We start from the raw sequence: 17,087 nt of genomic DNA, 5'->3' as shown, positions 1-17,087 counted from the left end.
TAGCCGTGAAAAGTAATGTTATTGCAGTGGTTCTTGAACTTTAAACGTATTAGAATCACCTGGAGAATACAGGGTACTGGACCCCACTTCCAGAGTTTCTGATTCGGTAAAACTGTGGGGACACCCAGGGATTTGCATTTCTTAAGTGATGTTGATGCTGCTGATCCAGGACTTCACTTTAAAAATTCACTGAACTGAACCTTCATTAATCAATATGGACAGATCTTACAAAGAGAATGTTGAGTGGAAAAAGCAAGTTGCAAGACAATGCATATACTTTGATACCATATATGTAATTTTAAAACATCCAAATATAATTTTACCACATGTGTATATGTAGTGATAATCACAGGTCTAGAATTGAAACTCTAGTTGTATGGACCTAAACGCCATTCATTCCTCACCACAAGCTTATTAACAAGAGGCATCCTTCCCCTTTCAGAAACAACAGACCTATGTAGATTTCATGTAAAGAATAGCAAAAGAAAATCAGTTAACATTTAGCCTAGCATAGTTATCAGGAAATCGGCAACGATTTCTTACAATTTTAAGCCCCACCTTACCTTTGTATCATTTATTTCTTTTCTAAATATATAGTAAAAATCGCATGGCTACATGCTTTGGGGAATCTGGAGAAAAGACTAATTAGAGGAGCAGGAGGGAACCACTATTATTTTCTTCTATTAGGAAATGAGTCCACAGAAGATGTGTCCGGTGGTGAATACCAGGCAGAAAAGGCAAGCAAGCACTGCCCTGGAGTCCTGGGTAAAATCGTGGTGCCTCCAAAGCTGTACTGGGGGAAATCTGGAGGGTAAGGTCTATTTCTGATTTGTCTGTGAATTCTCAGCACTTGCACATAGTTAGATTTTATATATAAAGAAGAAAGGAGGAAGCTTCAAATACTGCCAGTTCAGCAGTAAACTAAAGGGTCACCACCCGAGTGCAAGGAACTCGGTCCAAGGCCTGGTAGTCTTCGAGGGCGCTGGAACTGCCAACAAAGGGCGCGGCTCCGGGGGCGCGGCTACTTCCGGAGCCGCGCCGGAACCTCTTGCGGGAATTCGCGCGTTTCGGCGGGAAGGATTTGGGGAAAGGACCACTTCCTGCTTCTAGTGAGGGGCGGGTACGGGGAAAGGAAATAGTTCGAAGAGCGGCATCCTGCCTGCGCTAGCGGCGGCGGAGGCGGAGGCGGAGCGGAGAGGAGGGCGGCGGAGGCGGAGGAGGCGGAGGAGGCTGCGGCAGAGAAGAAAGTGTCAGAGCCGGTAAGTGAGCTGCCTCAGAGTCGCGGACCGAGGGCGGCGCACCAGGTCTCGCTTTGCAAACGCGTGGTCCCAAGTTGCCGAGCTGCCCGCCCGGGTCAAGCCAGAGCTCGTCGGCCGCCTGTCAGTCGGCGCCGAGGAGCGGCTGCTGGGGCGCCGGGGCCGGGCCTCGCTGGGCACCGGGCTGCGCTCTCGCTGGCTGACAGCCCTGTCCCGAGGCCGGGGGAGGCGCCGGCCGTCCTGCCTGGGCGCTGGGGTTCCCGCCCTGGACAGCTGCCTCCGACCGTGTTCGGAGTTCGGGGAAGGAAGTGAGCGCCCTGCGTCCCGTCCAACCCTCGGTCCTGGCGAGATCCTGCCAGGCGGGTGGTGGGGCCGAGGGAAGGGCCGGTAAGCAGCGCTGGTCGGGAGCCACCCTGTCTCTGCCCGGTGCAGGCTCCCGGGGCTTCGGAACGGGGCTCTTGGTTAAAGGCTGCGCCTCTTCCTGTGCGGGTCACTTCGGCAAGTCACCCACCTTCAGATCCGTGGTTAAACCAGCCTGCTTCCTACCCGGCCGTCGTGGGTTTCGGGTGATTGCTCTGTAAATGTACTTGTTGGCGAAGGCAGAATCGTGTCTCTAAGCAGTTTCGAAGGGAAACGAGACTTACCTAGCAGTCAGGACTGTTCAGCGCGCTTTCCCACACCTTCGCAGGTAAGCGGCTTAGCCCCGGAGTAAGACAGTCGTCTTACCGCTCTGGACTCCGTTATGGTTTTGCGTCTGCAAAAAGCCTGTGGTACATTATTATATAAAATTCTTGATTACTGACAAAGTGAACGAAATGATTTACAAAAGTTTTTGCTGGAAAAATCGGAAATAGCTTTTATTAAGTTACTGTTTTTTGGGTTTTTTTTTTTAGGTTCGGCTTTAGAGTGTGGTGAAGGATACTTTTCATGGTGCATGGAAGGAAAGCCAATGCGCAGGTAGGCATTAGGAAGAAGACCATTAGTTACACTGAATGAAATTCAGCATGTAATAATTCAAGGCTTCGTTGAAATATATTTTTAAAATGTTCTCAAATCTTATTAAATTCTGCTTAGAACAAATGGTTCTTGTTCTAAAATAAATCAAATTCTTCTTTGTCCAAACTCATTTTATAGTTACTGAACTCTGTTTAACCATTTGTTATTTAACAGCAAAGATAACTCTTGGAGCCCTTTTTAAGGGACTCATTTCATGATGAGGATATGACTAAGCGCTAGGAGCTAGAATCAGAATATATTTCCTTTTCCAGATCTGTTATTATCAATGGACCTTAAGCTGTTCACCCCCGTGGCCCAGTTTCCTTCTCTAGTATATCTGACGAGGATATTGGGAATTCATGAATGTTTGCATATGCTTTGATATTACCAAATGATGTTGTGGAAGTGACACATTCTGTTTTCTTATGTATATCTTTCTCTACCATAGAAATATTTGACTGTAAAGTGTATAAAGAAACATTAAATGCTTCATCACTTCATTTTCTAATTTTGCAAAAACCACTGATTACCTCTCTTCCTCATCTGCCATAAATATCTTATGTGATTGCTAAAATTAAGACTTTTTTAAAGGAAAGGCAGAGTGTGTGGGAATGTTTTTGGTTTATTAGTAATTTCCATATAAAATATTCACTTAATTTCTCTTATCTGTTCTTTTTTTCTTGCTTTATTACATAATACCGTCAGGTATTCAGACTCACATTGGATGATTCCAGTGCCATTGTTAAATAACCGCTCTTTCTTCATCACTCTCACATGCCCAGAGGCTGGCCTGCCTGTTGCTCCATTGTCTTACTTTTACCTGCTGCCTACTTAGTTACAGTCACACTTCCCTACCTGTCTTTGTTTGGCTGTCATTGTTTTAGCTGCATCCCAGAAGGTAGTCTCTGTAAAATAACATTGGGTTCATACTCAGCTGCTATTAAAGAAGCTTTGGATGAGAAGTAACTTTATTGAGATTATTCAAATACATGTTCATTCTCCCTGTTAGATTGTGAGCTAAGTTTCATAGATCTTCATATGTTTGCACCCCTAAACAACTAATGATTACTAAATAATTGAATGAACAGCTTCTGCAGACATTTTGGTAGGGGTTATGAAAAAGAAAAGATTGAGCCACACACAGTGATTCAGATATCCCAGCTATCAAGAGGCTGAGGAAGATGGATGACAAGTTTGAGGCCCTCAGCAACTTAGCAAGACCTGTCTCAAAATAAAATTTCGAGAGCTAGGGGTATAGCTCAGAGGCAGAGTGCTCCTGGGTTTAAACCCCTGTACCATACGCATAAAACACACATACACGCACACAAGATTCAAATTATTGTTAAAGGTATTCTTTTTGTGTGCTTTTTTCCCACTCAGAATTATTTTTAGTTGTTCATATTTATGAAGTACAATGCAATAAATCAGTACATATATACAAAGTATAATGGTTCAATCAAGGTAATTAGCATTTCCATCTTCTAACATAAATTAGTACAGCCATTATGGAAAACATTATGGAAGTTTTTCAAAAACCAAAAACTACTGTATATTCAACTATCTCATTTGAGGTATGTATCCAAAGGAAATCAGTATATCAAAGAAATACCTGCATTCCCATGTTTATTACAGCACTATTTATAATAGCTAAGCCATGGAATCATCTGAAGTATCTATGGGTGAATAGATTCAGAAAATGTGATAAACACTTGTGCACACACAGGAATATTATGTAGCTATAAAAAAGAATAGATGGATGAATAGATACATAAATGTGATAAACGCTTGTGTACACACAGGAATATTATGTAGCCATAGAAAAGAATGGACTCTTGTCATTTACAGCCATCTCGATGGAACTAGAGGACATTATGTTAATGAGATAAGCCAGGTAACACTGCATATTCTCATTCAAACGTAGAAGCTAAAAAAAAGTTGATTTCATAGAAGTAGAGAATAGAATAGTGTGACTAGTTTTGCTGTTTCGTGTTTTAGCTGCCTTTTTTTTTATGTGAGAATGTTTGGGGCTGAACGTAATACAAAGTCTTGATGCAGCCTGGCTTCATCAAAATGGAATCTTATTTGCAGCAAGACCAGAGGTAGGGAGAGCTTCAGGGTTGGTTCATACCATTGCTTGATGATACCATTTGGACCCAAATTCCTTCCTTCTCTCTCATGTACCTCTTATCCCATTAGTTTCTTCCTGGCTTAAAATTAGCCCCCTTTCTACCACTTTCTTGTTAATGCCCAGCAAAATAACCTCTCCCTGAATCATGGAATGTAAGTCCTTTCCTGTAGGTTAACTGCTGTCTTAGGTAAGGGAATGCCATCAGTTCATGATTTAAGAGAATTGAGAATTCATCCTTAAAATTGGGTATGTAGTCAGTTTTCCTTGAAGCCTATGGTGGGGTAGAAGAATAAAATCAAAATTATTTTAAAGCTTGAAATAATTGTTGGTAAAATATGTGATTACTGGAATTTATCTTGAAGTTATGTTTTTCATAAATTCTAAGAGTGTTCAATATCTGCTGACACTGCCATTAGTAGATTTTATTCCCTTTGATTTTAAAAAGACTGATTCTTTCACAAACCTGAAAGAGTTCTTTTATGGGAGAAGGCAAAAGCTCTATTTGATTTACCTAGTTTGTCAACTGTGAATCAGGCCCAGAATAATCCTTTTACTTGCCTTCTGCAATTTTAAAATACATGTAGATTAGGCTAGCAAATTAAGTTAATAAAAATGTTATTTGAATTTAGTGTCTTTTTTTTTTTTTTTTTTTTTTTTTAGTGCTGGGGATTGAACCCAGGGCCTTGTGCTTACAAGGCAAGCACTCTACCAACTGAGCTATATCCTCAGCCCTTCCTTTATTTTTTTAATGTCATTAATTCAGTTTTTGAATAGAAATTCACAGATTAAAAATGCAAGTAATTTGAGACCCCATGGTTTCCCTAGTTGAATTTTTACTTGAACAATAAAGCTTACTCCCTCAAGCCATTAATGACATCTTTACTAGGATTCTCCTCCATCCTGGGGAGCAGTTAAAGCTTCAGTTCCCCTCCTCACCCCTCATCTTTAGAACATTTATTCAGACTCTAAACAAAGAAGTTGTGAACATAGATGTGGCAAGGTGTGAACACAGTCTATTTCTAGGTCGCTCATTATAATTTCCCTTCAAAGGCACCTAGAAAAACATACAGAAAAAAATTGCTTTCTACCAGTAAAAGCCTCTGGACATGACGAGAATGATGAAAGGTGTGAGCTTAGATTTTTTGAAATATGCATTTATAGCCAGGCATGCTGGTGCATACCTGTAATCCCAGCAATTCAGGAGGCTGAGGCAGGAGGATCCCAAATTCAAGGCCAGCCTCAGCAACTATGCAAGACTCAGTCTCAAAATAAAAAATGGGAGCTGGGGTTATAACTCAGTGGTAGAGCACTTGCCTAACATGTGAGGACTGGGTTTAATACTTAGCACCACATATAAATAAAACAAAAGTATTGTGCCCATCTACAACTAAAAATGTATATATTAAAAAATTTTTTACATTAAAAAAAAAAAAAGAACTAAGTGTGTAGCTCAGTGGTAATGTGCCCCTGGGCTCAGTTCCCAGTACAAAAAAAAAAAAAAGTGCATTTACAAAGGTGAGTAGCACAAATACAGGAAAAAATAACTTACTGTATAGAATTAAATACAACTTCCTAGAATATTTAAAATGAGTGCCTCTTAAAATTTTAGCATACCGGTGGTCCCTGTTCTTGTGCCCTCATTTTCCTAAAGAGTAGTATGGTCCAGTCATGTGGCTATGTGCTTGCCTTTTCTCCCATCTGAGAATAATAGCCACATAGACCAGATGTCTAGGTCATTTCCGTTTTAAATACTTGGTCCCCTTGCCTAAGAGAGCTGGGGATAATAAAGCACAGAATTTTATAACTAAACCTAGTCTCTATATATAACACTCTCCAAACCTCTAAACTGCCAACATAAATCAAACCTCTGGAAGCTACTCATTTATAAATTGAAGAGTGCATATGGGCCTATTCTCTTCTCCTGTGATCAGAGTAAAGCCTCACTGATTCAGACTGATTTAGCAGGAGCAATTTGACCTATGTGGTTTTTTGTTTGTTCTGGTTTTTGTAGTGGGGATTGAACCCAAGGGTGCTACACCACTAAGCCCATCCCCAGCCCTTCTTATTTTATTTTTTTATTTTGAAACAGGTTCTCACTAAGTTGCCCATGCTGGCTTCTAACTTGGGATCTCCTTCTGAGCCTCCAAGTCACCGGGATCACAGGCTGCGCCACGGTGCCCAGCTCCTATGGAGTACTTTTACATTAGGCCTGTTGTCATGTTCCGTATTTCCAGACCCAAATGAGTCTCAAAGAATCTTGCTCTATGGGCTCTTCTTTTAAAATATTTTAGTTGTAGATAGACACAGTACCTTTATTTATTTATTTATTTATTGTTATGTGCCTCACACATGCCGGCAAGTGCTCTTCCGCTGAGCCACCACTCTATAGGCTCTTAAGAGTCCTGCTAAATAAATTAATACTTCCCAGCCATCTTCTTCACTATTTTAATTTTCATAAATTTTGAAGAAAGGATTTACAAGGAAAGATGAACTTCAGTCTAGGCTTCCAGATTTGTTGTTAATTCAAAATTTATTTAAATTTTTTTTTTTTTTTTTTTTTTTTTGCGGTGTTGGGGATCGAACCCAGGGCCTTGTGCATGCAAGGCAAGCACTCTGCCGACTGAGCTATTTCCCCAGTCCCTAATTTTTAATATGGATAAGTATAACCACCTTATTTTGAAAATAATGTAGTTTTATTAATATAGTAGCTAAAATTTCAAAATGGTTACTATGTAGCAAACACTGAAGTGAAAGTTTCCGTTTGTGTCTGGTTTAATTTTATTTTATAAGGTAGATCTCCATTAAAGAACTTGTTTCTGAGCTATTTGGAGGCAGAGACAGGAGGATCACAGGCTTGAAGCCAGCCTAGACAAGTTGGCAAGACTCTGTCTCAAAATAAAGGGCTGGGGATTTAGTTCAGTGGTGGAGTGCATGGGACACTCCATATGGGCATGAGGGCAGTGGAGAAGGAGAAAGAAAAACAGTGAAAGCAAGTCTGGAGTTAAACCAGATTTAGGAATTAAACTGCATAGGTTCAATTTGTGCAGAGACAATCATTTGCACATTTTTTTGGTAAATTTTTTAATGTTGTAGGAGATGTGCCCTAAGACAGTCTGATACTTTCTCATTCTGGGTTGAAGAAGAATGACCCTTTATTTTATGGGACTGCATAGTAACAGTGCTCCAACTTGGAATTAAAACCATTCATCCTTTAAGAGCCTTTGAGGAAGTTTGAGTTCTAGCGTTCTTAGAAAAGGAGTTCTTTGAGTGTGTGCTACTTTCAGTAACTGCAGGTTTCCTTACGTCTTGACTTAGGAACACTTTAGTTAGGGCAGAAGAGAGCTTCTAATAATTGTCACCTTCTCTCCCCGCTACCCCCCATCGCTGTAGGTGTACCAGCATTCGCCCAGGAGAGACTGGAATGGACGTAACAAGCCGCTGCACCCTTGGAGACCCCAACAAACTGCCAGAAGGGGTTCCCCAACCTGCCCGCATGCCCTATATCTCAGACAAGCACCCTCGACAAACCCTGGAGGTGATTAACCTGCTGAGAAAGCACCGGGAGCTGTGCGATGTGGTGCTAGTTGTGGGCGCCAAGAAGATATATGCACATCGAGTCATTTTGTCAGCCTGTAGTCCCTACTTCCGAGCTATGTTCACGGGAGAATTGGCAGAGAGCCGACAGACCGAAGTCGTGATCCGAGACATTGATGAGAGGGCCATGGAACTTCTGATTGACTTTGCGTACACCTCCCAGATCACTGTAGAAGAAGGCAACGTTCAGACCCTTTTGCCAGCTGCCTGCCTCCTCCAGCTAGCAGAAATACAGGAAGCCTGCTGTGAATTCTTAAAGAGACAATTAGATCCTTCTAACTGCCTGGGCATTCGGGCTTTTGCCGACACACATTCTTGCCGTGAGTTGCTACGGATAGCAGACAAGTTCACCCAACATAACTTTCAAGAGGTGAGTTGTACATGGTGGTTTGAATGCGTTCTTATTGTCAGAAGGGCAATATGGGTTCATATTCTCCTATAAATGACATCTGCTTGGGTATTTACTATTGGTTCTCATTCATAACATCAAGTCGTTTTAAATTCTAAATCTGGGTTTTTTTTGTTGTTTTGTTTTTTTGGTACTGGGGATTGAACCCAGCAGAGCTTAGCCACTGAACCACATCCCCAGATCCCTTTTTATTTTTTATTTTGCTACAGGGTCTCGCTCAGTTGCTGAGCTGGCCTCAAACTTGCAATCTTCCTACCTTGGCCTCCCCACTTGCTGGGGTTTCAGGCATGTGCCGTGGTACCTGGCTAAACCTGGTTTTTACTTTAAAAGCCAATGTTGTGTTTTACCAGTAAAAGTCATTTCTCACTAGCCATATTCATTAAGGGCTAATTTATAAACAAAAATACAGTTCGTTAGTTCCCTAGAGGATCCCATGGCCTGATAGAATGACTGCAGTCACTCACTCACTCAAGGCATTTTCTTCCTGATTATGTGAATTATTCAGCAGAATAAATTATAGACTAGAGGTTATTTTTGAGTAACCAAAATACCAAACAATAATCAAGAAAAATTTAGATGACATCAAAAGAATTTTCAGTGAACACGATTTTTCACTTATTCATTTAACAGATCTTTATAAAGCTATTGTGTTTCATCCGCTGTGCTTAGGAGCATAGGCTATGTAGTAGTAAACAAAAACCCATAGTCTGTACTCATGGGGTTTATGATTTAGCTAATCTAGATGGCTATTGTGGGCCTGTTACACAAATAATAATCATCACTGGAGTCTACAGAGAAGGAAGCCTTGGGTGATTTGGAAGTGTATAGAAATATTTACTTCGGTTCTGGGACAGCTCGTGCAAAATTCTGAGACAATACAAGCATAACTAGTTTGAAGAACTGAAAACAAAGCAAACGAAAACCCACTCAAGACCTAGAGATTTGGGGTAGGATGTTACCTCATGATTTCAGAAAAGGAAGAAGGCCTAGTCATTCAGAGTTGATAGACGATGTGAAGAATTGGAGACTTAATCTTCAGAGTAATGAAGTTTTAATTTGCATTTCTCTTAAGAAAGTTGATCATCTTTCATGTATTTAAGTATCATTTTTTATAATTCTTATGAATTATGTTGTGTTATCTTTTGCCATTATTCTATTAGATTTTGGGTTTTTCCCCCTATTAAAAATGATCATCTTATCAAATATCAATTATCAAATATATCTGTGATATATTTTTTCCAGTTTACATTTGTTTTTCCACTTTGCTTATCATATTTTTGTTCATGCAGAAGTTTTGATTTGGTTTTTTGGTTCTTTTTTTTTTTTTTTTTTTTTTTTAATATCCTGGATTGAACCCAGGGATGCTTACCCACTGAGTCACATCCCCAGCGCTGTTTATTTTTCATTTTGAGACAGGGTCTTGCTAGGTTTCATACAGCCTCACTAAATTGCTAAGGCTGACTTAAAACCTGCAGTCCTCTTGCCTTAGCCTCCTGAGCAGATGGGATTACAGACATGTGCCACCACACCCAATAGTTTTTGCTTTTTATTTTAATGTTGTCATATGTATTGGTCTTATATTTAAAATTTCAAAACAGAATTGAAAAGCCTTCCCCTATACTCAAGTTACCAAAAAATTCACACAAATTTTTTTCTACTGTGTGTGGTCTGTTTATCTTGTGTGTGGTGTGAAATACAAGTCTAATTTTGTCTTTTTCAAATGGTCAGTTAGTAGAGTGGGGTAGAATGTAACTCAAGGTAACATCTTTATTATGTACTAGATTTATTTATGTATTTGCTTTGGTACCTTTATATTTGACAATGTACTTCACTGTTTTTTGTAATGGTTTATTTATTAAGGCTTTGCAATGTATTTTAATATGTGATAGGCCTAGTTTCCAGTGGTTTCCTAGTTTTCTTGCTTGTCTACTCGTGCCCCCGACCCCCGACACCACCACCCTGCAGTGCTGGGCCTTGAACCCAGAGCTTCCTGCATGCTAGGCTATGCATGCTGGGAAGTGCTTTTGTACCCCAGCACCTTGTGCATGTTTATTTTTCCAGGTGAACTTTAATATTACTTTATCCAACTCTAAGAAAAAAACTTGTTGGGATATTTATGGGAGCATATTAATCTAAAAGTTAAAGCAGTCTTGTTTTTGATGTCATATTAAAGAACAAGATTTCATTTCTTTAACTATTTTGTATCACTCAGGATCATTCTATAGTTTTCTTCGTGTAGATTTTACAGATTTCTTTTTAAGTATATTTCTCAAGTAGATTTATTTTTGTCCTCCTGTATAGTTTTTCTCCTCCACTGTATCTTCTAATTGGTATCATTAATGTATATGAAAGTTACTTAAACTGGGAATTGAACTCAGGCACACTCTGCCACTGAGCTATAATCCCCAACCCTTTTTTGAGAGACGGTCTCACTGAGTTGCCCAGACTGGCCTCAACCTTGTGATCTTCCTCCTTTAGCCTCCTGAGTAGCTGGGCTTATTGGCATGTGCCCCTAATACAGTGTTAAAATAGTAATGAGCTGCTCAGTAGTCTGAGGCAGGAGGTTCGTGAGTTCAAAGTAAGCCTCAGCAACTTAGCAAGACCCTGTGTCAGAATAAAAAATGGAAAGGACTGGGGATGTGGCTCAGTGGTTAAGTGCCCCTGGGTTCAATCCCTAGTACTGAAAAGAAAAGCATTCTCTGCATTAGAACCTTTTGGGGTGCCGGAAATGTTCTATATCTTGATTATAATCATGGTTCTTACCTGAGCATAAAATTTATCAAAACTCATTGCACTGTACTATTAAAACAAGTTTATTTTTTTAAGTTATACTTTAACCATAACTTTGTCTTAGATCTGAAGAATATTATTTATAAAGAAAATTCTGTAGTCTCTTCTAGTTCTGAACTTGCCTTCCAAGGGAATTTGATGCATACCATAATGAAATTGCAGTGTGTTGGTTCACATAGGTGCAAAACAGGGATAACCATTTGGGGGTTAACACTTTAAGACATTTAAATTACTTTTGAATTTTATCAAGTCTGTCCTTAATTTCCTTCTATTTCATTAGACCTTAATGCATATAGTGCCACTCTTATTAAAAAACATACATTTTTAAAATTGGCTTTAAAATCAGCAGCACAAGGTTCACCATATACTTCAGTTAGAAAAACTCTAGATGACTTTGCTTATTTACTCTGCTTGTTTTTAACTTTATTCATTTCTCAAATGGTATCTGCATTCATCTGAAGAAACAGAAAGTAAACCAATTGCCGCAATAGTGTGGGTCTTAAAATTCACACTCCTCTAAACTCTTAGTTAAGAACAGATATTTTTAATTATATTTTCTTAACCTGGTCATTTGGTTCAAGGATAGATTTCAGTGCTAGATTTACCCTAATGGTATATTTCTAATATCTATTTCTGGTTGGTGAAAAAAAAGTGGCATTGTAACCAGACTTTGTCTATCACAAGTGTTATTTTTTACTTTCTGCTCTTATTTTGTGCCAGATATATTTTTACACAAATTTTCATGCCTTCCTGCTGTGTCATGTTTCTGTTAAATAATTGTTAGTATCATAGCAGTTTATTCACAAACTTTAAACCTGCTGATCATTGATATTTCAATAACATTTCATTTTTAATCTTACACTTTGAAAAGATCTTAAAAGATGTTAAGGCACTTAAAAAGATACGTGATACCATACTTGTACTTAAGAGAGGACATCAGAAAATAAAAACAGGGAAAGGAAGATTCAGCTGTGGCTAAAGTTGTGTTTGACATGAAGCCAACACACTTAGAGCTAGACTCCAAACGTCTCTGGATGGTATAGTCCACCCCCACATCCCAACACAGGGTAGCCAGGTGAAATACAGTGCTCCCAGTTAAATTTAAACTCCAGACAAGCAACAAATAACTTTTAGTATAAGAATGTGCTATATTTTTATTTGTTACATCTGGCAACCCTACCCCAGAGAATAGAATGCAACCATTCTAATTGCTGTTGCCTGACTAAGCAGCCTCGGCTACTATTTAATCTATTTCCTGAGCCCTGGAAAGTCTCTCACACAGATAGCTTGAAAACTTGTGCTATTTAAAGGTATAGTCAGCACAGTGGCACCTGCCTATAATCCCAGCAGCTCAGGAAGCTGAGGCAGGAGGATCACAAGTTCAAAGCCAGCCTCAGCAAAAGCGAGGTACTAAGCAACTCTGTGAGACCCTGTCTCTAAATAAAATACAAAATAGGGCTGGGGGTGTGGCTCAGTGGTTGAGTGACCCTGAGTTAATCCCTGGTACCCAAAATATAAATTAATATAAAAAAAAGGTATAACTGACCTAATGGCCCTTAACTGTTTTATTTTGAGATTTGCATTTTTTTCTAATGTGTTTGAGGAAAACACTTTATATATCCTGCTAAATAGTCTGACTTTGATGAGGATGAAAATAACCCAGTCTCAAGAGTACCCTTTGTCTGCCTCAGGCAGCACAGTGGGAACCCAACTCTTGGCCAGTCCTGCCACATCAGCAGAGGTCCCAGGTAACCCGGTCTTGAGGGATAGAGCAGTGGCTGCTGCCTTCTCCAGTGCACCCTACCCTTAGTCACACCCTGAGGAGTAACCTCAGGAGGGCTTGGAACCCGGGGCTGGCTGCGCCTCCATCTGACACTGCACCAGGCTGTTTGCAGTTCTCAGCAGAATATGTGTCGGCCTAGTGTGGTCCTCAGAGGTGTCCGCAGGTCTCCTCATACTCAAGCTTGCAGAATTTCAGACGGCCTCCATCTTTTTTTTTTTTTTTAAACTGACCCCTTGGTATTTCCACCCTAAATACTGCTTTTTATCAACTAATCTTCCTCTGAAAGCTTTTCCTGACTCTTTATGTGCCTCTGACATTTCTGGGATTTTAGTTGGATGTAGTTAATTTGGCTTTTTTTGAATGTGATCTTTATTTTAATATTTAAGGAAGAAAGATGTCATTTTTCTTAAATTGCTTAAGTCGCAAATGATTATTTTCATAAAATTTTAATTGTGTACTCTATGCTTTATTTTTAAAGTCTACTTCAGGTATTATTTAAACTTAAGTTCCACTGCAGGATAGTATTACCCAATAACCCTGAAGAAAAATTAAATCGAATGTGCTCATAAGTTTTCTTTTTTTTTTTTTTTTTTTTTCTTTCATTCTTACTTAACTTTGAACAGGTAATGGAGAGTGAAGAGTTCATGTTACTTCCAGCCAATCAACTCATTGATATCATATCTAGTGATGAGCTGAATGTTCGCAGTGAAGAGCAAGTGTTCAATGCAGTGATGGCATGGGTCAAATACAGTATTCAGGAAAGACGCCCTCAGTTGCCCCAGGTAATACTAGAAGCACATCTCTAAGAAACTGTTTTGTACCAAAAGAAACAGTATGCACTTGTCTTGCAAAAATGAAACAGTTGTATTAGGCATTCTACCTGTTTCCAAGGAAGTAAGTGTTTAGAAGCATTTGACTGCTTATCATTGTGAACTTTTTAGTCTTTACCTCCCTTCTGTTTTGGACTCTACTTTTGAGCTGTAGCACAATTCAAAATCTAAACTTTATAAAATGAAAAAAAAATTCAAGGATACTTTTCCTATAGCTTGGAAATCCTACCACACTTTAAATAATAAAGGATGAATTGGGACAGAAGTGATCACAGAATGAAATGTTCAAGATCCATTCTTGTTATGACTGTACAGTAGTCCCCTTTTATCTGCAGGGGATAAGATCAGATAGATACCTGAAACATACAAACCCAATGTATGCTGAATTTTTTCCTATACATTGCTTACCTGTGGTGAAGTTAAATTTATAAATTAGGCAATGTAAGAAATTAACGACAATAGTAACAATTATAGCAATATATGGTGATTAAAGTTATTTAAAACTTATGAATTGTTTATTTCTGGAATTTTCCATTTAAAATTTTCTGACCAGGATTGACTGAAACCTACTAAAAATTACTTTATTCTTTAGCAATTTAACAGAATATTTTTTCAGATTGTTAGTTAATATGAGTCCGTTACAGAAGAGCTTACAATATATGGTTAAAGTTTAAAGTAACAGTAGAGTGATATTAGTGTGTTTACATCATTTTATATTTTTGATTTGTTAGAATAAGTCTAATTTAGTTTTAGTGTTTATGCCTGCCATCCGTCTTCCTTATTTATCATGTTCAACGAGATCCCGTAACACTTGGAAGCACAGCAGGGGAGCATGGGACAGGTGTTCCTTTGACTCTCTTATGGATGGCCCTGGTGCATTTACAATCAATAGTGTTTATTTTCTCCTAGGTGCTGCAGCATGTCCGTTTGCCCTTGCTTAGTCCCAAGTTCCTGGTGGGCACAGTAGGCTCTGATCCGCTCATTAAAAGTGATGAAGAATGCAGGTATGAGTGGCCCTAGAGGAGAAAAATAAACATTAATAGTTTCTTTTAATCTCTTTTTACTTCTAAAATATTGTGTTTCTTAGGGCTGGAACTGGGGCAGTATTTAACAGGTTTTTCTTCTGGGCTAGGGTCAAGAGGAAGACAATGAAGAAGCGAGGACTGAGCTTCCAGTATCCCATTCCATTAGTTTTTTATGTGTGGTGCTAATTGGTGTAGAAGTGGCAATAAAGAGGTAGATTTCTAAGATTTTAATGCAAGCTTGAATTTGAAGAGGCAATCTCTGCTTTTTTCTCTTGAGATAAAGTGAACAATGCTGTGAACTCTGTGTTAGTGAGCATTCTTTCATTCCATCACATATGTCTTGTTGGGAAATAGGACCAGACTTGCTTTCTAAGATTGTGGACAGAGTTAAAGGCCTGCTGACTCCTAAAGTAACTTTGAAAAGATTTCCACTGGAGCTAGTTTCCAAGTGGTTTTTGACTAAAACAAAACAACAAAAAAACTATTTTACTAGATTGTCTCTGTAATTGAACAAATTAATTTCCCAGTTTGAAATATTTTAAGATTTAGATTGAAATCTAAAACCACCTGGCATTTGTAATGATTTTTTTCCCTTAGAATTTTACACATATAAAGGCAGAAGAACAAGTCAGTACTTGGAACTCCTTAAAACAACACTAACTTCTGTGGCTCCCTCGGTGATTAAAGAAACTTGGAGTTCACAATGATTCTAGAACAGGGGTAGGACATGCAGATTCACTGCATTTCTTCTATGATCCAAAGCCTGTTCATTTAATAGGAGATGCTACAGGGGATTTTAAGATATTTATCTTTTAAATTTTTATCTTAATTAATTCCCCTAAATATTTGCAACAGCCCCTTATGAATTATATGCACTGAAATTTGAAGAAACAATACACAGATTACCTTCCTCCTTCATTAAGCATAAATCAGATTATGTAGAAATTAAAGATGCTTGTGAAATCATTTTTAAAAGAAGAGCCTTCCTTATATCCTAACCTTATAATTTACTAATTTCATGACCTTCAGCAAGTTACTTTAGCCTCTCTCTGCTAGTTTCTTCATCCATAAAGTAGGATAATAATAGTGCCTATTCCATAGGGTTGCTGTAAAAATTAAATGAGTTAATATATATTAAACATGTAAAATAGGAACCAGCGTGTAGCTACTTTGTTGTTACTGTTAATTTTGCATTGGCTTCCTTAGTGTTAGCCCTGTAGCGCTCTTTCGAGGAACCCTTGACTGACTTAAAAACTGGCTATTAGGAGATCAAAGTCTTTTAAGTATGGGAAGCTAGAAAAAACTTGATCATTAACTTTTGGGGGTGTTTATTTTGTTTGTTTGTTTTTGGGTTTGTTGTTGTTCGCTTGTTTTTTGATTATTGGTAGGTTTTTGTTTTTGTTTTGTTTTTCACCAGGGATTGAACTCAGAGGGGCTTTACCACTGAGCTACATCCCTATCCCTTTTTATTTTTTATTTTTTTATTTTAAGACAGGGTCCAGCTAAGTTGCTTAGGTCCTCAGTAAGTTGTTGAGGCTGACTTTGAACCTGTGATTCCTCCTACCTCAACCTCCCAAATCTGGGATTACAGGTGTGCACCATTGCTCCTGGCTTTTTTGTTGTTAATTTTTGTTTTTAGGATAGATAAAGTCAGAAGGAGCCTAAACAAAAGCTTGTGTTGGAAAGTGCATTATTGGGTAATACCTGGAACCCAATTAACAGGAATAAATTACTCTTTGTAACATAAATAACAAGAGCAATCAAAATATAGAGTGTTTCAGGCAACACTTTGAGTTGAGGAAGAACAGAAGAACAGAATTTGCAATAAGAAGGCATTGGATCACCTGAAGGACTCAAGTGAAATAAGTACACACACTAACGGTTTGTCTTAGGGTATTCTATTCACAAGCATAAGTACCAGGTTCTTCTCTTAAAGTAACATAATTTGAAGAAATTTTTAATCATCTTATTGGACTTGTTAAGATTAAATCATTCATATGGTACCAGATAATAAATTAGTACTAAGTGACTCTAGACTATTTCTTTTTAGCAATCCAATATTTGACCCAATTCTATTTAATTAATATAGCAAGTATCTAGTGCCCTGGCTAATGTACTGCTTTTCCAGAATTCTGTAGAATCTAATAAAACTCATTAGACAGTAGTAACTATGCAAGCTGGTAATTGAGTTGTGATTTTTAGTTTTTCATAAATTATTGTTGACTGTAAGCATGTTGAGCTTTAGGCTAAATCCTCATGAGATATTAAGTCATGAT

General features: G+C 38.6%; 1 protein-coding gene across 3 annotated transcripts in view; it reads left to right on the top strand.

Moving 5' to 3' along the window:
• Positions 1-1,183: 1,183 nt before the first annotated feature.
• The window catches only part of KLHL20 (kelch like family member 20), a 31,626-nt gene continuing 15,722 nt past the window's right edge, over positions 1,184-17,087 (top strand). For all 3 annotated transcript variants that reach the window (XR_013758336.1, XR_013758337.1, XM_079107258.1), the window contains exons 1-5: positions 1,184-1,259; positions 2,150-2,213; positions 7,771-8,344; positions 13,580-13,738; positions 14,696-14,790. Coding sequence is in view for 1 of the 3 variants with exons in the window: in XM_079107258.1 (XP_078963384.1) it covers positions 2,191-2,213; positions 7,771-8,344; positions 13,580-13,738; positions 14,696-14,790 (851 nt within the window). In the remaining 2 variants the exon portion in view is untranslated. The remainder of the gene's footprint in view (positions 1,260-2,149; positions 2,214-7,770; positions 8,345-13,579; positions 13,739-14,695; positions 14,791-17,087) is intronic.

Source organism: Sciurus vulgaris (genome assembly GCF_902686455.1).
Source record: "Sciurus vulgaris genome assembly, chromosome: 12".
Lineage (NCBI taxonomy): Eukaryota > Metazoa > Chordata > Mammalia > Rodentia > Sciuridae > Sciurus > Sciurus vulgaris.
The sequence above is the reverse complement of the archived record's forward strand: the minus strand, read 5'-3'. Positions and strand labels throughout refer to the sequence as shown.